This window comes from Arachis stenosperma, chromosome 10, assembly GCF_014773155.1.
Source record: "Arachis stenosperma cultivar V10309 chromosome 10, arast.V10309.gnm1.PFL2, whole genome shotgun sequence".
Lineage (NCBI taxonomy): Eukaryota > Viridiplantae > Streptophyta > Magnoliopsida > Fabales > Fabaceae > Arachis > Arachis stenosperma.
This window is the reverse complement of record NC_080386.1, coordinates 7,313,019-7,336,357: the sequence shown is the minus strand read 5'-3', so window position 1 is coordinate 7,336,357 and position 23,339 is coordinate 7,313,019. Positions and strand designations below refer to the sequence as shown.

Here is a 23,339-nt window from a genome sequence, read left to right as displayed (position 1 = left end):
CGTAGACAACGTTAATAGAGAGTACAAGGGATAGTTGTTCTTCTGGAAAATGTTCCATCACGAGAAAACAAGCGAAAAATAGTAGCTCTACCAACTTCTCAAGTTAATAATGTTGCTACACAAGTTGTTCCAAACAGTCTTGTGGATTAGATCAGTTTGAAGACTATCTTCTAAAGTACTCTAAAATTCCTAATTTCCTATCATCTGTAATAATACTAGTGACATTGCATTGTAAAAACCATGTGTATCGTTTTAGAACCAAACATATTGAAAAGTACACAGGAAAATTATACATTTTCTAAGAAATTAAGACCTAAAATATCTAAGTAACATGAGCATCACATATCTAATGAGTTACCATTTGCTTCAACAAAGAAGAAAATGAATTTAAGCATCACATAATCAGACGCGGATATCCTTAGGCTGAATAGAACTATCACTGGCTTGAAGATCCAACTGCAACTGTTCTTTAAGTATCCTTTCAACAGCATCAGCAAAGCTCAATATATTTTGGCGAACATCATCATCTAATGAGTTAGCGAACTTCTGAAAAGTCAAAAGTCAGCATGAAATCTTCCAATCATTTATTGTCAATCAGAATAATGCTAAGAGTATTTGGTAGCAGGTTAAAAATGGGGTCCAAATTTTCATGGATAAAATTACACATGAAGATTATACATGAAAATTTCCACCCATTTTTCACCCAACCAAATAACCTAAAAGGTAACAAAAAGAAAGCAAGTAACACTAGAATGGGAAATAAAGTTGTCAGGTGAGGAGAACACATTTCAGTGCCAAATCTCTGCAATTTGCGTAATCTAAGTAATAAAGTGCATCACTGCATTCCCAAAAACAAATAAAAAGCAGTTAAGATACCACCAACAGTGAGCATTCAAGGATCTCAGGTGCACGGAGGGATCCAGCAGCTATAAAGTATCTAAGATCAAAACAGCTCCTCTTAATTATCAGTTTACAACTTACTATAAAAAATTTTGGACCACATACAAAAAAGTTTTCTGCAACAAGAGAGATCATGAGTCTTAAGCTAAGTACAGGTTAAGATTTCAACACCATTGTGAGGATTCAAGGACCATCTTGTAAACTCCTCGAAGCAAACTGTTTTTTTGCGAGTCAAATATTCAACTGACAATTAAATGTTTGGCATATTATTCCCTAGAAAAGTTTTTCACTAGACGCGACCTCATTAGTGACAGTTATATATATACCTATGTTGAAGACATGATTACACTAAATCCAAATGGGCTTCTTACGTACGTATGAATTCGTGCTCCAAGTATGGGCTCTTGTCCTTATAAGGAGGCAGTAGCATATTTTTGGGTTTCTTCACTAATAAGTCAAATGGCAATGGAAAGCCACCCTAATAAGTAATAACAGGCTAACTGGCTGAACACCTAGATAGTGATAGCTAAGGGTAGCCAAGATGGTCTTCTGCAAAATAACTAGCACCTACTTTGATCCCCTAAGATTCTGGCATTGTAGGATTTCCATTCGTAACATTTTTCTTTTATTATCACACTTGAGGTCCCTAACCATGTAAATAATAGGACCAGAAAGTCTCAATTTAAAATGACAAGTTCATCCCTCACCATTCAATAATATGTAAGGTTCTCAAAACCGAACCAGTTACTAAAATGATGAAACTAGATGTTCAAAGGTTTAAGTTTAACCTGAATTCAACCGAATATAATGAAATAATATATTTATATATGAAAATACATTTTTTCAAAAAAATAATTTTTTTACTTTATTATTTTAAACAGGTTAACTGCTAAAAAATCAAACCGATTTTTAACCAACTTTTTCAGTTTTTTACCGATTTATTCACAACTGGTTTTTTTGTCGTGAACCAAAACAAATTGGTGGCAAATTTCTGGTTAACCCACTTGAACCAGCCGATTTGGTCCGATTCGGACCCATGATAATATGTATTAGTTCTTCTGGAGACTAATATGTCCTATTTTTTAATGGTGAGGGATGAATTTTCATTTCTAAATCTTGAAGATTTTCACTGTTAAATCCTGAGACCATTTTGTACCACAATTTATTGTTAGGGACTTCCATCGTAATAAAAATTGGGATTGGACAAAAATTGTTGGGAACCAATTTGATATTTACCCAAGAACTTAAAGAGTAGGGAGAAGGAATCAAAATGTACTAAGTATCATTAAATATAAATTTACAAACATGGTATTGTTTCAAAGAGAGAAAAGATAACATACGCCAGAACATCGACTGTTAAAGTTCAGAATTAAACCCCTCAAATTGGACAAACTGACATCTTGAAATACAATAATAATGTTGTCATATGAACACTTGTCGGGAGAAATAACATTATTGAGAGTTGAGACTAAATTATTTGCTAAGTATCTGAATTTTGTAGTTATTAACAAAAGATATGTATAATACATTCAGCGCTAAGCAACCCTGTAATATCTAGAGTCAACTAAATTATTTAGTAAGAGCTGAGGTGAAAACTCGAGTTTTAAAATCACATTAGAAATGTTTGTACATTCCATAAGAAAAATCACAAAGATATTTACTGTCAAGAATGAAATTTCTCACCTCAACATTTGCATGAAAACTTAGAGAAGTTCTGTTCCAACTATCTGATCTCTTGACAGATATCAGTGTCAACGGAGAAGCAAATATCGGCCAACCATCAGGCAGCTTTATGTATGCATCAATTCCACCAGCAATGTGAGCTACAATCATCTCATCTTTGTCCAAGTATTCAAGCATGTGTCTACTTTGAGACAAAATGGTATAGAGAATACCAAATCATAATCCAACTTCAAGAAAATAAAAAACAAAAGATGATAATATAAAAATCTAACCTCGATTTATTAGCATCCTTTACAACAAGAGACCTAAGTGTGCTCAGTATTATTCTATCTTGCAATTTTGTTATAAACCGTTGCAATGACGACTTACTGCATGGTAAATGATAGTCGAGAAGTATGAGTTATAACCAAAAAGGAATGGGGATAATAAATTGATAAAAACAAGAAAAACAGTAAATGGCAAACCTGACAGTCTTAGCATAATCAACAATGTCACTCACATGTACGTTGTTTGGAAAGAGCTGTATACAAATTCCAAAAAACATCACTATATCATCCGAAGATTACAAGGATTGTTAAAATGATAAATAAATTGATGAATAACCCTACTTAATATTTTTTTTTAGTTGTTTTAAACCAAACAGAAGCATATCAATAATTTCAGACTCTTTAGAACAACATTACTCCAAACAAGAATCTTTAAGAATCAACACATGAGACATCATGATATAAGAATTGAGCTCCTTCGTCTACCATATAACTACCAGAAGAACATCCCCAAGATTGTTCAAATTTCTAACTGATATGATGACCACTAGAGAGGCAGGCAAATTTTACCTTCTATCATAAACTGTGAGAGTTTAAGGGAATACTAAGTTTTGAAAAGAATGGATATTGATAATGGGAAGGTAGTGAGACCTGATAATAACTTGTCAAGGGAAAGATCTGTCTTGGCAATAAAGATAAAAATTGGTTCACAATGTTGTTCAATGTCCAAGGAACCAATGAGTGGAAAAGGAGCAACTTAGTTCTCAATAATAAAAACAAGGTACGCATACAAAGATGTGCAAATCAAACATGGATTAAGATAATAAGCCATAATTTTGAAGATGCTTTTAGATTTGAGAAGATACATATGATTGAGTGACTTATGGAAGGTTGAAGGTTCTGGGAAAAAAAGTCTAGATTGCCTCTACTTGAGCAATAAAAAGTCAACATGGTGCCATCAAAACTAGTTACTTTTGTAAGAACAGAGTGAGATAACACCAGATTTTCACATAACAATAGCACCAGTACCAACTAAGAATCACACAGTTTAATTATTTCAGATCCAGTATAAAAATTATGGGGACTTCGATGAATATGGAAACCAAGGATTCCGGTTGAGTAGACGAAATGGAACAGTAGTACTTAAAGTATATTTGGGACAACAGAGTAGCACTCACGTATGAGAAACTTAAACATAATGTTGATTAGGCCTAAATGTAACAAAAAATAATCTGAATGCAGCGAAAGTTAAAGTATTGCATTTAATAAGTAGACAAAGTTGAACAATATAGGATTATAAATTAATGCATTAGAGAGCAAGTCGGAGTAACCTACTTCATCGTATCATTGGGCACACCTAATGTTGTAGAATTTTGTATCTTTTGTGGTCAAAGGAGATATTGTGAGTCCACTGATGTAATCATATTAAATATCCAGCAAAATATAACATTTACTCACTAATCTGGTATAAATGTAAAAGTTGAGCACACCCCAAAAATTAGTCACCATCTAAATCTTAACAAGATACCAATGATAACTACAAAGCGAATGGATGTATGGAAATGTTTATTAAGTAATTGAGCCAGAGTTGCTTGGTCATTGGCCACTTCAAAGACACAGAAAACAACCCGAACAAAATTTATTTGATAGATTAAAGCATCTCATAATTTCAAAGGCTCTTACGTAAATGGTGACATTCAAACTGTTACTTTTGGCTAACATAGTTATAGTTCATACCATTTTGTCTCCATATCAGTGCTGAACCCAATTGTAAAATACATTGAACAATGATGGGAACAAACAAATCAAATTAAGAAGTATTGACCTATTTTGATACCTGAACATTCTTTAACTTCAAAGTCTTCTCAAAAACTTCAATTAATAACTCATGACTGAGCTCAGATACATCAAAGGTATCGTGAACTCTCGATAGGCATGAAAGATCCTCTAATTTTGGCATATAAGTCCGTAACGACAACCTAATGCTGTTGTCCTCAAATGCAAGCACTTTAAGACCTGTTAATGCATCCTCAATCTGGTCGATAGCGTCAAACCTAAACAAAGAAAGAAGCTGAATGATCCACAATACAGATATCTAATTTAAACAAAAGACCTGAACTTACCATTTGAACTTAGACTGGAGATCCTCCAATGACTCTACAACTGACTTCATTTCATGAATCTCATCCTCAAGTTGTAAATACTGTAACATAGGAAAGACAACACAACAATAAGATTATGCTCTTTAATATATTAATATAAAAATTAATAACTAGCTTAAAGAACCACCAAAAACAGAATAAAATTGATAATAATAGAAATGCCAAGTCTTTGAAATTAATCCTATTCTCACTACTGCTCAAGAAGAAAACAAACAGAAAGTAGTGAGGCTTAGACACTTAGTCATCAAGACCTCTAAGTAATTGTCCAGATTTGCGACAGTTATAGTTGTATGATCATCTGCAAGCATAGACGAATCAATAGCTTCACTATTCTCTTCTGTCGTCTGATCCTATAATTATTAGTACAACAGAAGCCAATGTCAAACTACAATTATTATTGCAGCACATAAAATCCCATAACCTCCAGGATCAAAGTGCAAAACCGAATAAGTTGCTTCTTTAAAGGAGAAGCATGTACCAACCTTTGATGTAACATAATCTAATGAACATCTGATCTGTTCACACTTGGCCTGTAAGAGATTATAATCTGAAGAAAGGAACACAATTAAATTCTGGTGGTGCATTAGACATTTAGACAAGAGATGCATAGCAAAAATCAAAACTCCAAATCTTATTTTAGTCTTTGACCAAGATATACTCAGTCACTGCCACAAGAGTAATGTGATCAAAAACCCTCTCAATACTTGCCTAATTCTAGCATGAGAAATTCTTAAGTGATCTTAAAATAAGTAAAAACTAATTCGTAGTTCTACTCAGAACTAGACACATTAAATTTGTGTGCAACTGTTGTTTCCACCTTTGCTACATTTTAATTGTGACAACCCAGATGTTAAACTGTGAATGAGCATCCATGGGTCAATTTTATGCTTAATTCTATTCCACCACCCCTTTGGTCAAAATTCTGAACTCACAAACACACCCTAAGTAGTATCTCTTTGTACATCGATCCTTGTATCAGCCAGATACTGATATTTTCGGTCCCCACTTTTACATAGTATGGAACATATTTTTGTGTCTCTGATCCTTCCTTATCTCCAGAACCAAACAAGATTTTCATGTCTATTGTCTCTCTATTCCTGTTCCTGTCTCAGACACATAATAAAAGGTTCAACATACCATAATTATGTTTCTCAATAAGAAGCTCTATTTCTTTTGCTTCATTTGTGCCTTCAGCCTCCACCTTGTTCAATTCATCTTTCAAATGCTCCATGCAAGCATCTCCAGAAACCAGAAGAAGAAAAAATAAAAAATAAGAAAAAACCAACAATAACAAGAATAAGTTAAACTAAACTAAATCGAAATCCACCAAGACACATATTCCATAATTAAAATAAATAAATAAATAAAAGATTACCGAAATCTTGTTGAGGCAAGAAAGCCAAATCCGAGGACTCCGCAAGAGCCTGGTGAACTCTGGTCTGCAAAGTCGAACAGAAAAGAAAAGAAAATGTGAAAGTGAATTGAGAGTGAGAATTAGGAAAGGACAGAATAGTAACAATACCTGAACATGAAGAGCGCATTCTTCGATTAAAGGATATAAGTTCGAATCATCTAACTCCTCGTCATTGGAAAGCTTTTGAATTTCTTCGATTCGACTGAAACACAATGCGGAGCCAACTATAACAAGTTGAGAGAGAGAGAGAGAGAGAGAGAAGAAAAGAATAATAAGCGAATACAGCCACAGGGAAAAAAAAGACCTGCGAAGGGCACTTGCTTCTGCCATTTCTCTCGCAGCAACGCACTTCCCTGACCTGAAAAAAACGGAGGGTCTTTAATGCTGTGTTTGGGAGTTTTGAAAAAAAGAGGGAGCAGAGAAGGAATTTTCGAACGTTTGAAACCGAGTAAACAGCCAAACACGAAAAGATTGAGGCGATGAGAGAAATGACCATTACTAATTTAAATAAATTTTGTAATTTTAAAAGATTATATTCATTTAATATTTTTAACAAAATCCCACTAAAAAGCCAATAGAATATTTATACAATATATACAATGGACTATTTATTTAACTCAATATGAGTTAAAAAATAAACATCCAAAATAAAAATACTACTAATTTCTCAAACAATACACACATCCTATCCAGAATAACCATCTGAATACCAGAGATAATAAACATCTAATATCCTACTGAAGCGAGCATCCATTGCCTCCCTTACCTATACTTCCTTTTTTTAATAAGGATATGTCATTAATTAGGGGCGATCGGTTTGCGGTTTTGTTCGGTTTTTAAAAGAAAAATTATCCGATCTAATGTTGTATTAATTCTTCGATTTGGTTTAGTTTGGTTTTTATCCAAACCAAACCAAACCAATTGAAATCAGTTTGGTTTGGTTCAGTTTTTCGATTTTTATATTCATTAAAAAGATTTCATGTTCTAATCATATATGAGGAACTAAAACCTTCTTAAGCTATTTTCAAATCAGTGATACAGAATACATAAAGGCCAAGACACTTGGTCTAGTAAAATGGTGCTGATTTGCAAGACAATTGGCTCCTATTTTGTGCTTTATTATCATCAAAATGCAGTGGAGAGGATTTGCATATCTCTGGATGCATCCTATACCTGTCATGATTAAAAAAATCAAGAAAAGGATTCAGCTTTTATCATAAAACAGGACATGTAAAATTATAGTCATCTTTGCCTAACAAAAAATAAGCCATAAATTAGAACAAAACTAAAATTAAAATAACATAAATTAGAACACCAAACCACAAACTCAACTTAAATAATTAAAACAGAGAACACTATAAACTTAGATAATAAAAATAAGAACACACAACAAATTTTCAAACAGAAATTATCAAACAGAACCACAAATTACCAAAGCTGCAAGAACAAATTAGAAAATCCTAAACCAAAAATCATGTAGCAAAATAAAAATAGAACCAATTATTAAAACCAAGGTTCTGAAAACCGGACCGGTTATCAAACCATTTTAGTCACTGGTTCATTGGTTTACTAGTCCAACCAGTCTAACTGTAATTCAACCGGAAAAACCGTTCCATAATAAAATAATAAATAAATTATAAATAAACGTAAACTATCACCAACTAAATGTAATTAATCATCAAAATATGCAATAACTTGCTGCAAATTTGTTGACAGTTAACATAATTATAGTTCCATTAAAAATAGCTGGATTGAATTACAATGCACAAGTTAAAGATAGAGAATATTGTCTTAATGTAGCTAAATCAAAAAGTAAAACAAAAAATGAGTGTTGCACAATAAAAACACAACAGAGCCGAAACAAACACAACACAACGGAGGCTGAAACAAAAACACAACAAAGCCTGAAACAAAAAGAATCCAACACGGAGGAGGGGTAGCAAGTCGGCGGAGATCAAGAACAGGGACAGTGCAACCAAACAATGAAAACAGAATTTTGTTTATATAACAAAACAATCAAAACATGAATCATACAATCACTAATTGCAAATTTTTTCTTCATAAGAACAGAACAATGAAAACATGAAGCATATAATAAATCAAAAGATCACCAATTGCAAATCTATTCATAAGAACAGAAGTTAGAACAGTGAAAAATGAAGAAAGATTAGTAGTTTTCAACCAAATTTTAACAAAGCTCATCACAATGATTAACAACAAAAAAAAAAGCAATGAAGGAACCGTGAATCAATAACATAGGCAGTGCAAATTCAAGAAACTTTAATAAAATTTAACTACAGAAACAGATAGTAAAGCAGTAATAGAGTTATCAATTTAAAATTTATCATCAAATACATTCAGTGAGCAAAACCAATCAACCAAGTACTGACTGGACATTCGGAAAAAAAAAAAGAATCAAAAGAACATTTAAAACAAAGCAACCCAAAAGAAAATTCTAAAAATCATCATTGCTGAAAACAACAATTTGATCTGTGTATGCTCAAAGAATTAAAAGCTAAGCTTCGAGGAAAGTGAAGAATACCAAAACCAAAGAACCTTCAATCACAGCTTAAATCAAGAACAGAAAATCACAACAAAAACAAAAAAAATTAAAAGTAACAGAAGAACAACAGAACAACAACACAAGAACAATTAGCAAATTAACAAATTCACAATAACAGTTAAAATTTACCAGAAGAACACTAATGCAAGTGGAATCATCGTGCTAATATGTTTTCTGCAAAGATGCTATTTGTGCAGCTAAAATTTCCTAATTACTAAGATCCAATTATTTTAATTTCACATGCAATCAACTTACTAAGTTTTTAAAAGCTAGAAATTATAAAACCAACCAGAAATATGGTTAAAGCATTTCATCAAACATGTTCAGTGCCGTAAAATTAAAACAAAATAAGAGAATTCGAAGCTTAATATCAATGTGATAGAGAAGAGAACATAACTATTGTAACTTTAATTCAGTCTATGAAATAATCCAAACCACTAAAAAATCAAATAGTTACTTGTTGTAATAGAAATCAGAAGTTGCAGAGTTTGAAGCAGAGTATTGGTGTTGTGTGAGGGTATTGTCTGGTGGCGGGTTTAGGGAACTCACGACGGCGACAAAAGAGAGTTCGACGGCTAGGTGGGCGCGCGGGTTGGTCGCAGTGTTTGAAGCAGAGCAACGTGGCTTCCAGATGAACACGAATGCGAACTCGAACGGTGAACGGCGAGTGAACGCGAACAGCGAACAGTGAACGCCGAGCGAACGTGAACGGGAAAGAACGCGAACGAAGACGACAGCTGAACGAAGACGTGAACGTGAATGGCAAACAAACGGCGATGGAAGCGCGGCTAAGCAGACAAAGACGACGGACGCCGAGGTCGAGGAATCACCCGCGGTCGGTGACAGCGAACAGGGATTGAAGACTTGGATCACGAGGGAAGCTAGATAGACGGACGGATGGTGAGCTTTGAGTGCGACGGACGCGGCAGTATGCCACTCCTTGCGGCGTTGGTGTAGGCTTAAAGTGCTAGGGTTTTTTGGCTGGGGTTGTGATTTGATTTCTTTCTGAATGAAAGAAAGAAAGGGGGAAAGGGAGAAAGAAACGAAGGAGCTTCCGTTTTTGTGTAAACCGGGCGGGTTCTGGTTCGGTCAAATTATTTACCTTAAAGCTCAGAGGCATCCCCATTCTAGATGCAGAGGAATGGCTACTGCGATGACTACAACGCGAGGACGACAGTGGCTACGAACTCGCGAAGGGCGACGAACGACGGCTCTGGTGCGTGCTGCTGGTGCGTGGAGTAGACAACGTGCTGCTGGAAGAGGTGGTGTGTGGAGGACGACAGGGAGAGAGAACCGCTACGACGAAGGGAGAACAAGAGAAAAGAGCCGCACCGCCGCGATGGTGCTGTCCGACGGCATTGATAGCGGGGAAGGGGGAGGAGTTTGGTGGTGAGAGCTCAGAGGATTAGAGACTGGAGAGAGGCTAAACGGAGTTAAGGTTACCAGTGGCTGTGGAAGGGTTAGCCGGTTAGGTCATTTGGAAGGGGGATTTTTATATAGGTTTTTTTAAGAAAATCGGTTCGGTTCGGTTTGGTTAGAGTTTTCAGTATCAAAACTGAAAATCAAATTGAACCGCAAAAATAACTAAAAAACATCATTTTTTCGGTTTTTTTATTTTTTATTTGTTCGGTTATCGGTATTTTCAGTTCGGTTAGTCAGTTTTGTTCGGTTTTGGTCGATTTTGAACACCCCTATCGTTAACCTTCAATTCTACGTGGTTATTGGTGTTAGTAATGTCAATCTAAAGATTTAAATTCTTTTTGATACGGTTGTTACAAATTCGATCTCATAACTCGGCATTATGTACCGTAATTTGACACTTTTCGTTATAACTCAGCGTTATACGTTACAATCAGACTCAATGGATTACATCCTGGAATAAAAATGTTTGACCAGACAGAAACAAACTAATAACTGATCTTCAATTCAGATAAACAAACAGAAACGTAACCGACCTATTATACTCCACCTATAAAGGTATGGTCTCTTATCCCTAACAAATATACTGAATTCACAATACTAACTTAAGTATCGGAGTGTCTTTGCAGGTACACTCCTGTTCCGAGGGTTACCTGAAACTGTAGGTCGATCTCGGGTGAGATCTTCTGTGTTGATCGGAGCCGACGTGTCCGGCAGGTGTACAGCGGCCGGAGCTGATGTGTCCGACTTGTTGGACTTGGTGGTGGTGCTGATCCTTCGTCCCCGGAGGGTGGGGAGTACCTGCAAGGGACTCCGATGCTTAAATTAGCAAGGGTATTAAGCAGGTATTGAGTAGAATCAGAGTATGAGTTATACCTGGGGTGCTCCAGTGTATTTATAATGATGAGATGTGGCCTCCTGCAGATAAGATAAGTTAGTTATCTTATCTTATCTTTATCTTATCTTTAAGTGAGGTCATCTTTAAGGGAAACGCCTTTATCTCTATGGACTTGGGCTGCCCTTGGATCTGGGGCGCGTTCCTCTATTTGGGCCCTTCATTTTGGGCTTTCCTGTGACTTGGCCGAGCTCTTTGAGGAGAGGTCGGGTTGTCCTGACCTGAAGAGGTCGGTCGCTTTGTCTGTCGAACATCCCGGGTCGGACAGCTCGACCCAGGGTATGAACAGTGCCCCTGCTTGAGCTCGGTCTTTCTGTTGAGGTCGAGTTTTTGACTTCGGTCCTTTCATGATGAAGCCGAACTCAAGCATTTTGTCGATTTCTTTCTTTGTAGAGTTTTTTTGAATGTAGAACGTTTTCCTCTAAAAGTGCGCGCTTTTGTATTAGCGCTTTTTTGGGAACGCATGCGGTTTTAACATCCGCATTTAATTGGCATTAATTGCCCCATTCTCTCTTGGCTTTTATTTTGAATATCCTTAATCAAAAAATGGTTTCTCTTCTTTACTTTTTCTCCGTAACTCCTTCTTTTACTCTCTCATTTTCTGTTTCTTGCCCCGAGTTTGTAGTTTCTTCTTTGTGACGTCTGTTCTGCTTACTGTGTTTTTGGAAGAGGGTTGTTTCCACATTTTTTCCTTCTGCATTTTTCCATTTCGGGGGAGTAGCTTTGTTGCTTCTGTTCTTCAGCTTTTCTTCGAGGCTTTCTTCTATTCTCCAAGTTAGTCCCTATTTCGTGCTTCCTCGTTTATTTCTGATTTTGCGATGGAGTTTTCTTTTTGGAGAAAGTTTGAATCTTTCTGTTTTTATCGTGCTTGACTTGTTGCATGCTATGGTTTTTTCTCTTTTTCGGTGCAAATCTTTTGTTTGCTTGAATCTCTTTCTTTTGCATGTTGCCGCTGTTTCTGTTTGTGCCTTGGATGATGATTTTTGCTTGATGTTGAAAAGTTTGTGCCTTTGCTGTTTTTCCATTGGCCTTTTTGGTGTTCTGATGAACTGTAGCAGTAGTGTTGGTAAACTGTAGGAGCAATGCTTTTCCTGATAAACTGTAGAAGGGTGGATTTTTTGCGTTTTTTGCTTCCTTTGCTTTCTTTTCTGGACTTTATTCTAATGAGTGCCGAGATGTAGATTGTAGAAATGATTTTGAGGACCCTTCTTGTTTACTGCCTCCAAGGGATGCTCCAAGACTTCTTCTCTTGAGTCTTGGGGTTTTTCCCTTTTTGGTTTATCCGTTCGTTAAGATGTTTTGACCCATGTCCGAGATATTTTTAAGTAATCCACTCTTCTTTTCTTTTTGTAGGATTTAGTTGGTCTCATGTCTTCCCGAAATAATGTTGTAGAGATGCCTTCCCAGGTTCCTGCGGGTATGGCCGATTGGGTGGACTCCATGGTTCTCCTGTGTATCTCGCTGGCTGATTCTGAGTTTTGTGCTCAGCTTAGGCAGTTTCATAGTGTCTGTAGCAATTCTGGTGATGAGAAGAACTATGAACTTGTCCCTCCTTCTTCTGACGAGAGAGTCTGTTTTTCAACTCGGGTTGTTGATGGTCGCCCTTTCTTTTATGTTTATGACTTTTTCTTTAGTCCGCTGGGTATTACCCTTCCTTTTACTCAATTTGAAACCGACCTGTTATGGTCTTGTAATATTGCCCCCTCTCAACTTCACCCTAATTCCTGGGGCTTTATAAAGATTTTTCAATTGTTGTGCAATGGTTTTGGTATCCCTGCTTCCCAATCTCTCTTTTTCTATCTGTTTGTCTTGACTAAGCCCGGAGTGGTAAAAAAGAAGGCAGCTTGGGTCTCCTTTCGCTCTACCCAAGGAAAGAAGGTCTTTTCCATGTTTGACGAGTCATTCCGTGATTTTAAAAACTACTTTTTCAAGGTCCGAGCTGTTGAAGGAGCTCGGCCCTTTTTTCTGGACGAAAATGATGAGCCTGCCTTTCCCCTGGAATGGCAAAAAGATGTGAGGGTCTCCAGGTATTCTTGGGACATGTTGGACGAGGCTGAGCGAGCCTTTGTGACTGTTTTGGAAGAACGCTGGGGTCAACCTCCCCATCTTGATACAAAGAAATTTCTAATCAATCCTTCTCTTCTTCAAACTGAACTGGGTATCTTGTGTTTTTCTTTGCTTTTATGTTACTTGTAACTGTATTTCCGACTTGTTCGATTTGTAGCTTGACTTCTGTTTTATTTGTAGAGGCAATGAAGAATAATGAATCTATGAAAGCTTTTAAGAGGGCGCAGAAGGCGACTGCTGCCAGGAATATTGCCGCCAAGGCGGCTGGGGAGGGGTCCTCCCAAGTGCGCGAGAAGCCATCAGTGCCGAGTTCCCCCCTGGTAAAGAAAGTGATTCCGACACCTCGGGTCCGCTTGGTGGATCCTCACCCTACTTCTGCCGTTCCATCTGCTGCCCCTCCAAGTAAGAAGCAAAAGACGGTTGAGCCTTTCGACCTTAATGCCCCTGACTTTAATGCCATCGAGTTCATAGATCAACAGATTGGGCCCTATGGTACCCTCTCGATGGACGATGTGTCCATCCTCCACTATTTGGAATTTATGGCTCGGAATCACTTGCAGATGGCGTTTATGGCGGCCGCTATACACCGGACTGCTCAAAGTCTCCCTCTTCATTGGCGGAGAAGCAAAGCAAGAGTTTGACCGGATGAGGGGGCTGAAGGAGGAGCTCGAATTAAAGGTGACCAAGTTAGAGAAGGATCTAGAGAATGAGAAGGCGAGTTCCCTTTCATTGGCGGCTTCTTTGAGGTTGGCCGAGGACACATCCCTGATGCATAAAGATAGTTATGTTACAACTTATCGGGAGGTGATGCGTCTGAGGGGGGAGTTGGACAGTGCTCGGGAGGATTATTCTGAGTTCCAAGGTCATCTTGTCGGCAGCGTTACTGCTGCTTACGAGAACTTGAAGGAGCAAGTTCGGGTCATTGCTCCCGAGGCCGATCTCACCCTTTTCAGTTTAGACAATGTTGTCAGAGATGGCAAGATTGTCCCTGATGATGAGGGTGATGATGATGCTGATCCTCCTCCTGTGTCCTCTGCCAAAGTGTCGACTTCTTCTGCTTCTCCGGTTGCACCTGATTCGGATTGCCAAGTTCTGAACCAGGAGGATGGAACTATAGATGCCGTGCCTATTCAGACTCGTCCTCCTTCTCCTTGTCCTGATACTGCCAAGGATGCTCCTGATGTTTGCTGATCTTTTTCTGGATTCTCATGTTAGTTGGCCCGACTTGTGGGCTCTTAAAACTTTTTTTTTATTTATTTGCTGACGTTTTCTGGTTGTTTTGTCTGGCAACCTTTTGAAAAACAAAAGTAGCTCGTTATCCTTTTTTGATGGCCTCCGAGGCTTTAAAACTTTGTAGATCATATCAAGGTTTTTGATATTTTCTTCTGTTTTCTGAGAATGTTGGACCTTGCAGTTTGACCTTTTTGGATTGCCTCGTGCTTATCGTTTGTAGCTTGGATCCTCTATAATTGTGTGGATCCGACTTGTTTTCTCGTTTTTGTAGGTATTTTTGGTGTTTCTCCAACCGATTTCTTTACGTTGATTCCCTTTATTTCTGTAATCCTGGACCTTCGTCAGGTCTCTTTCAGGGATTACTTTTGTTCGTAGGAGTCCGACTTCGTTTAGGTCGGTCTCTTCTAAGTTATATCTGTAATCCTTTTTCTTGGATCTTTATCAGATCTCTTTCAGGGGTTACTTGTATAACTTTTCAGTAGCAGGAGTCCGACTTTGTTATGTCGGTCTCCTTTAAGTTATAGCGTAATCCTCTTTCTTGGATCTTTATCAGAACTCTTTCAGGGATTACTTGTATAACTTTTCAGTAGCAGGAGTCCGACTTCGTTATGTCAGTCTCCTTTAAGTTATAGCGTAATCCTCTTTCTTGGATCTTTATCAGATCTCTTTCAGGGATTACTTGTATAACTTTTCAGTAGCAGGAGTCCGACTTCGTTATGTCGGTCTCCTTTAAGTTATAGCGTAATCCTCTTTCTTGGATCTTTATCAGATCTCTTTCAGGGACTACTTGTATAAATTTTTAGTGGTAGGAGTCCGACTCAGTTATGTCGATCTCCTTTAAGTTATTTTTTGTAGTCCTTTTTCTTAGATCTTTGTCAGATCTCTTTCAGGGACTACTTGTATAACTTTTTGTTTTGGGCTGACTTTGTTATGTCAGGCCCTTCTAAGTTAAAGTAATCCTCTTTAATAGGGTTGGTCAGACCTCTTTCCAGGGTTTACTTATAACTTGGGTTGACTTGGTCCGACTTCTGAACGTCGGCCAGTCTTTAAGTTATTATATTAGCTATCCGTAAGACCTCGTCAAGTTCTTTTTTGGATTGCTTTCGATAACTTCTTACATTATTCTGTGTTCATCTTTGCCGATTTGTAGAAAAATGGTTGGCGTCTTTAGATCGTCCTTTGGGTGAATCGCGTTTTCACCTTTATCGGACGATTGTCTTTATCGTGGTCGCGCAGTGAATTTGTTTTTCACTTTCTGCCGACCTGTTGCTTTATAATTGGACGATGAATACTTCAGATTAATGCGTCTTGGAATCTTTGTAGAATATCTAAATAAACTTTATTCAAAGAAAAAATGCAAATGTATACATGTGGGAATTTCCTTGTCCCTTTAAGTCGGGTATGATCTAGGTCTCTACATGGTGCCTCATTAAAAAACCTTTTCAGGAAAAAGAGCGCATCCATTTATTGAGATCCTTTACCTTTTCTAACTGTAGTACCTTCTTAGGTTGCAGGCGTGCCATGATCGGGGAAACTCTCGTCCATCAAGCTCGGACAGTCTGTAGTAGCCCTTCCACAGTACTTCAATGACTCGGTAGGGTCCTTTCCAGTTTGTTGCCAGCTTTCCTTCTCCGGGTCGAGTTGTTCCAATGTCATTTCTGATTAGGATGAGATCATTCTCTGCAAAACTTCTCGGCACTACCTTTGATTATATCTGGAAGCCATTCGTCGTTTTAGAGCTTCTTCCCTGATCCGAGCTCTTTTTTGGATTTCGGGTAACAAGTCGAGCTCTTCTCTCTGAAGTTGGGAGTTTGCTTGTTCATTGTAGTGGACTACTCGGGGAGATCCTTCTTCGATTTCTATTGGAATCATTGCCTCTGCTCCGTATGCCAGTCGGAATGGTGATTCGTTTGTAGTAGAATGGGGGGTTGTTCGATACGCCCATAGGACTTGTGGAAGTTCCTCGACCCAAGCTCCCTTTGCTTCTTGTAGCCTCCGCTTTAGTCCGGCTAATATGACTTTGTTGGCCGCTTCGGCTTGTCCATTGGCTTGGGGATGTTCGACGGAGGTGAACTGGTGTTTTATGTTCAAGTCGGCCACCAATTTTCTGAAGCCTGCCTTTGTAAATTGGGTACCGTTGTCCGTGGTGATGGAGTATGGTACTCCAAACCTCGTAATAATGTTCCTATATAGGAATTTTCGACTTCTTTGAGTGGTGGCGTTGGCTAGGGATTCTGCCTCGATCCATTTTGTGAAATAGTCTACTCCTACTATGAGGAATTTTACTTGTCCCGATCCCTGTGGGAAGGGTCCGAGAAGGTCGAGTCCCCATTTCGCAAATGGCCAGGGTGAGGTCACGCTGATGAGCTTTTCTAGTTGGGCAATATGAAAATTGGCATGCTTTTGGCATGGTGGGCATGTCCTCACAAATTCTGTAGCCTCCTTTTGTAGAGTTGGCCAATAAAATCCCACCCGGAGTATTGGTGCGCGAAATTGTGAACTATACTTTTTCACAACTCTCATAATCCCTGGTAATGGCTCCAAAAACTTGGTGCGCTCAATACCATGGCATTACACAACTTCGCACAACTAACCAGCAAGTGCACTGGGTCGTCCAAGTAATAAACCTTACGTGAGTAAGGGTCGATCCCACGGAGATTGTTAGTATTGAAGCAAGCTATGGTCATCTTGTAAATCTTAGTCAGGCAAACTCAGATATATATGGTGATGAACGAAAATAACATAAAAGATAAAGATAGTGATACTTATGTAATTCATTGGTAGGAACTTCAGATAAGCGCATGAAGATGCCTTCCCTTCCGTCTCTCTGCTTTCCTACTGTCTTCATCCAACCCTTCTTACTCCTTTCCATGGCAAGCTCGTATAGGGTCTCACTGTTGTTAGCAGCTACCTCCCATCCTCGCAGTGAAAGCTAATGCACACACTCTGTCACAGTGCTGCCAATCACCGGTGTGGTTCCCTCCCCTACCGGAATAGAATAACTCTTTTGCGTCTGTCACTAATGCCCAGTAGGTTACAGGTTTGAAGCACGTCACAGTCATTCAATCATTGAATCCTACTCAGAATACCACAGACAAGGTTAAACCTTCCGAATTCTCTTGAATGCTGCCATCAGTTCTTGCCTATACCACGAAGACTCTGATCTCACGGAATGGTTGTGGCCCAAAGCACTCTGTCTTCCAGTATTACCACCGGATACATACATGCCACAGACACATAATTGGGTGAACCTTTTCAGATTGTGACTCAGCTTTGCTAAAGTCCCCAATTAGAGGTGTCCAGGGTTCTTAAGCACACTCTTATTGCCTTGGATCACAACTTTATTCTTTTCTTTTTTTTTCTTTTTTTTTCTTTTCGGTTTTTTTTTTCGCTTGCTTTCTTCCTTTTTTTGTATTCACTGCTTTTTCTTGCTTCAAGAATCATTTTATTGATTTTTCAGATCCTCAGTAACATGTCTCCTTTTTCATCATTCTTTCAAGAGCCAACATTCATGAACCACAAATTCAAAAGACATATGCACTGTTTAAGCATACATTCAGAGAACAAAAATATTGCCACCACATCAAAATAATTAAACTATTATAAAATTCAAAATTCATGCAATTCTTTCTTTTATCAATTAGGCACGTTTTTATTGAAGAAAGGTGATGGATTCATAGGACATTCATAACTTTAAGGCATAGACACTAAGACACTAATGATCATAAGACACAAACATGGATAAACATAAGCATTAAAATTCGAAAAACAGAAGAACAATAACAAGGAAATCAAAGAACGGGTCCACCTTAGTGATGGCGGCTCTTTCATGCTCTTGAAGATCCTATGGAGTGCTTGAGCTCCTCAATGTCTCTTCCTTGTCTTTGTTGCTCCTCCCTCATGATTCTTTGATCTTCTCTAATTTCATGAAGGATGATGGAGTGTTCTTGATGCTCCACCCTCAGTTGTCCCATGTTGGAACTTAGTTCTCCTAGGGAGGTGTTTAGTTGCTCCCAATAGTTTTGTGGAGGAAAATTCATCCCTTGAGGAATCTCAGGGATCTCATGATGAGTGAGATCTCTTGTGTACTCCATCCTTTTCTTGGTGATGGGCTTGTCCTCATCAATGGGAATGTCTCCCTCTATGTCAACTCCAACTGAATAACAGAGGTGACAAATGAGATGAGGAAAGGCTAACCTTGCCAAGGTGGAGGTCTTGTCCGCCACCTTATAGAGTTCTTGGGCTATAACCTCATGAACCTCTATTTCTTCTCCAATCATGATACTATGGATCATGATGGCCCGGTCTATGGTAACTTCGGACCGGTTGCTAGTGGGGATGATTGAGCGTTGTATGAACTCTAACCATCCTCTAGCCACGGGCTTGAGGTCATGCCTTCTCAATTGGACCGGCTTTCCTCTTGAATCTTGCTTCCATTGTGCGCCCTCTTCACATATGACTGTGAGGACTTGGTCCAACCTTTGATCAAAGTTGACCCTTCTAGTGTAAGGATGCTCATCTCCTTGCATCATGGGCAAGTTGAACGCCACCCTCACACTCTCCGGACTAAAATCCAAGTATTTCCCCCGAACCATAGTGAGATAGTTCTTTGGATTCGGGTTCACACTTTGGTCATGGTTCTTTGTGATCCATGCGTTGGCATAGAACTCTTGAACCATCAAGATTCCGACTTGTTGAATGGGGTTGGTAAGAACTTCCCAACCTCTTCTTCGGATCTCATGGCGGATCTCCGGATATTCACCCTTTTTGAGTGAAAAGGGGACCTCGGAGATCACCTTCTTCAAGGCCACAACTTCATAGAAGTGGTCTTGATGCACCCTTGAGAGGAATCTATCCATCTCCCATGACTCGGAGGTGGAAGCTTTTGCCTTCCCTTTCCTCTTTTTAGAGGTTTCTCCGGCCTTGGATGCCATAAATGGTTATGGAAAAACGAAAAAGCAACGCTTTTACCACACCAAACTTAAAATGTTTGCTCGTCCTCGAGCAAAAGAAGAAAGAAGAGAGTAGAAGAAGAAGAAATGAAGAAGAGGGAGATGGTGGTGTATTCGGCCAAAAAGGGAAAGAAGGGGTGTTTAGGTTGTGTGAAAATGAAGGGTTGAAGAAGGGTATATATAGGGGAGAGGGGGGTAATGGTTCGGCCATGATGGGTGGGTTTGGGAGGGAAAGTGGTTTGAATTTGAAGGGTGAGGTTGGTGGGGATTTATGAAGGATGGATGTGAGTGGTGAAGAGAAAGATGGGATTTGATAGGTGAGGGGTTTTTGGGGAAGAGGTGTTGAGGTGATTGGTGAATGGGGGAAGAAGAGAGAGAGAGTGATGGTAGGGTCCTGTGGGGTCCACAGATCCTGTAGTGTCAAGGAAAAGTCATCCCTGCACCAAATGTTGCTTAAAATCACGTTTTGAGCCATTTCTGGCGTTAAACGCCGGGCTGGTGCCCATTCCTGGCGTTTAACGCCAGGTTCTTGCCCTTTACTGGCGTTTAACGCCAGTCTGGTGCCCCTTTCTGGCGTTAAACGCCCAGAATGGTGCCAGACTGGGCGTTAAACGCCCAACAGCTAGCATTACTGGCGTTTGAACGCCAGTTTCTTCTCCTCCAGGGTGTGCTGTTTTTCTTCCTGTTTTTCATTCTGTTTTTGCTTTTTTTCATTGTTTTTGTGACTTCTTATGATCATCAACCTACAAAAAAGATAAAATAACAAAAGAAAATAATTAATTATAAAACATTGGGTTGCCTCCCAACAAGCGCTTCTTTAATGTCATTAGCTTGACAGAGGGCTCTCATGGAGCCTCAGAAATGCTCAGAACCGTGTTGAAACCTCCCAACACCAAACTTAGAGTTTGAATGTGGGGTTTCAACACCAAACTTAGAGTTTGGTTGTAGCCTCCCAACACCAAACTTAGAGTTTGACTGTGGGGGCTCTGTTTGGCTCTGTTTTGAGAGGAGCTCTTCATGCTTCCTCTCCATGATGACAGAGGGATATCCTTGGGCCTTAAACACCAAGGATTTTTCATTCACTTGAATGATTAACTCTCCTCTGTCAACATTAATCACAGCCTTTGCTGTGGCTAGGAAGGGTCTGCCAAGGATGATGGATTCATCCATGCACTTCCCAGTCTCTAGGACTATGAAATCAGTAGGAATGTACTGGTCTTCAACTTTAACCAGAACATCCTCTACAAGTCCATGGGCTTGTTTTCTTGAGTTGTCTGCCATCTCTAATGAGATTCTTGCAGCTTGCACCTCTAAGATCCCTAATTTCTCCATTACAGAGAGGGGCATGAGGTTCACACTTGACCCTAAGTCACACAAGGCCTTCTTGAAGGTCATGGTGCCTATGGTACAAGGTATAGAAAACTTCCCAGGATCCTGCCTCTTTTGAGGCAGTTTCTGCCTAGACAAGTCATCCAGTTCTTTGGTGAGCAAGGGAGGTTCATCCTCCCAAGTCTCATTTCCAAATAACTTGTCATTTAGTTTCATGATCGCTCCAAGGTATTTAGCAACTTGCTCTTCAGTAACATACTCATCCTCTTCAGAGGAAGAATACTCAACAGAGCTCATGAATGGCAGAAGTAAGTCCAATGGAATCTCTATGGTCTCATTTTGAGCCTCAGATTCCCAAGGTTCCTCATTGAGGAACTCAGAGGAGAGTGGTGCACGCCCACTGGGGTCTTTCTCAGTGGCGTCTTCTTCCTCTCTTTCCTCTCCATATTCGGCCATGTTGATGGCCTTGCACTCTCCTTTTGGATTTTCTTTTGTATTACTTGGGAGAGTACTAGGAGGGAGTTCAGTAACTTTCTTGCTCAGCTGACCCACTTGTCCTTCCAAATTTCTGATGGAGGACCTTGTTTCATTCATGAAACTTTGAGTGGTCTTTATTAGATCAGAGACCATTGTTGCTAAGTCAGAAGTATTCTGCTTAGAACTCTCTGTCTGTTGCTGAGAAGATGATGGAAAAGGCTTGCCATTGCTAAACCTGTTTCTTCCACCATTATTGTTATTGAAACCTTGTTGAGGTCTCTCTTGATTCTTCCATGAGAGATTTGGGTGATTTCTCCATGAAGAATTGTAGGTATTTCCATAGGGTTCTCCTAGGTAATTCACCTCTTCCATGGAAGGGTTCTCAGGATCATAAGCTTCTTCCTCAGATGAAGCATCCTTAGTACTGTTTGGTGCATTTTGCATTCCAGACAGACTTTGAGAAATCAAATTGACTTGTTGAGTCAATATTTTATTCTGAGCCAATATGGCGTTCAGAGTGTCAATCTCAAGAACTCCTTTCTTCTGACTAGTCCCATTGTTCACAGGATTCCTTTCAGAAGTGTACATGAATTGGTTATTTGCAACCATTTCAATCAATTCTTGAGCTTCTGCAGGCGTCTTCTTCAGATGAAGAGATCCTCCAGCAGAGCTATCCAAGGACATCTTAGATAGTTCAGAGAGACCATCATAGAAAATACCTATGATGCTCCATTCAGAAAGCATGTCTGAAGGACATCTCCTGATTAATTGTTTGTATCTTTCCCAAGCTTCATAGAGGGATTCTCCATCCTTCTGTCTGAAGGTTTGGACTTCCACTCTAAGCTTACTCCATCTTTGTGGTGGAAAGAACTTTGCCAAGAAGGCATTGACTAGCTTTTCCCAAGAGTCCAGGCTTTCTTTAGGTTGAGAATCCAACCATATTCTAGCTCTGTCTCTTACAGCAAAAGGGAATAGCATCAGTCTATAGACCTCAGGGTTAACCCCATTAGTCTTGACTGTGTCACAGATTTGCAAGAATTCAGCTAAAAACTTATGAGGATCTTCCATTGGAAGTCCATGGAACTTGCAATTCTGTTGCATTAGAGAAACTAATTGAGGCTTAAGCTCAAAGTTGTTTGCTCCAATGGCAGGGATAGAGATGCTTCTCCCATAGAAGTCGGGAGTAGGTGCAGTAAAGTCACCCAGCACCTTCCTTGCATTGTTGGCATTGTTGTTGTTTTCGGCTGCCATGGGTTCTTCTTCTTTGAAGAATTCGGTCAGGTCCTCTAAAGAGAGTTGTGCTTTGGCTTCTCTTAGCTTTCTCTTCAAGGTCCTTTCGGGTTCAGGATCAGCTTCAACAAGAATGCCTTTGTCTCTGCTCCTGCTCATATGAAAGAGAAGAGAAAAAGAAAATGTGGAATCCTCTATGTCACGGTATAGAGATTCCTTGAAATGTCAGAGGAAAAGAGAAATAGAAAGAAGAAGGAGAAGAAGAATTTTAATTAGATAAGGTTCGAATTGTGCATTTAGAAGGAGTGGTACTCCATAAATAGAAGGATGTGAGAAGGAGGGAAGAGGATTTTCGAAAATTCAATTAAAAGATTTTGAAAAGATTTTGAAAATTTGATTGATAATTTTCGAAAATTAAAAGTGAAAAAGAAATCAAGTGATTTTTGAAAAAGATTTTGAAATTAGAAGTCAAAAAGATTTGATTGAAAACTATTTTGAAAAAGATGAGGTTAAAAAGATTTGATTGAAAAGTTATGGTTTTAAAAAGATGTGATTGAGAAGATATGATCTGAAAACAATTTTAAAAGATATGATTTGAAAACAATTTGAAAAGATATGATTTTAAAAATTAATGACTTGCCTAACAAGAAAAGATATGATTCAAACATAAAACCTTTCTTAATAGAAAAGGCAAAAAATGTTCAGTCAAATCATTAATTGTTAGTAAGTATCTTTGAGAAAGGAAAGAA

General features: G+C 38.8%; 1 protein-coding gene across 2 annotated transcripts; it reads right to left on the bottom strand.

The window, feature by feature from the left end:
- LOC130956204 (spindle pole body protein pcp1) lies at positions 1-6,905 on the bottom strand. Of its 2 annotated transcripts, XM_057883251.1 has the most exons (13): positions 6,862-6,905; positions 6,730-6,783; positions 6,534-6,627; positions 6,387-6,450; positions 6,149-6,250; positions 5,494-5,558; positions 5,263-5,361; positions 4,973-5,052; positions 4,687-4,903; positions 3,048-3,103; positions 2,856-2,951; positions 2,584-2,767; positions 1-546 (listed from the first exon to the last, which is right to left on the bottom strand). In XM_057883251.1, the coding sequence occupies exons 2-13, from the start codon at positions 6,753-6,755 to the stop codon at positions 403-405; spliced, it is 1,227 nt and encodes a 408-aa protein (XP_057739234.1). In that variant the 5' UTR covers positions 6,756-6,783; positions 6,862-6,905; the 3' UTR covers positions 1-402. The 2 variants fall into 2 exon arrangements, with proteins under 2 accessions (XP_057739234.1, XP_057739235.1); XM_057883252.1 differs by lacking the exon at positions 6,862-6,905 and having other exon boundaries at positions 5-546; positions 2,584-2,764; positions 6,730-6,851.
- Positions 6,906-23,339: the final 16,434 nt, after the last annotated feature.

Excerpts from the sequence above, each read along its gene's own strand:
- LOC130956204 (XM_057883251.1), bottom strand. The coding sequence starts at position 6,755 with ATGGCAGAAGCAAGTGCCCTTCGCAG. Across the intron at positions 5,559-6,148 it reads TATTGAGAAACATAATTATG|ATTATAATCTCTTACAGGCC; the intron begins GTATGTTGAACC and ends TCCTTTCTTCAG. Across the intron at positions 4,904-4,972 it reads CTCCAGTCTAAGTTCAAATG|GTTTGACGCTATCGACCAGA; the intron begins GTAAGTTCAGGT and ends TTCTTTGTTTAG.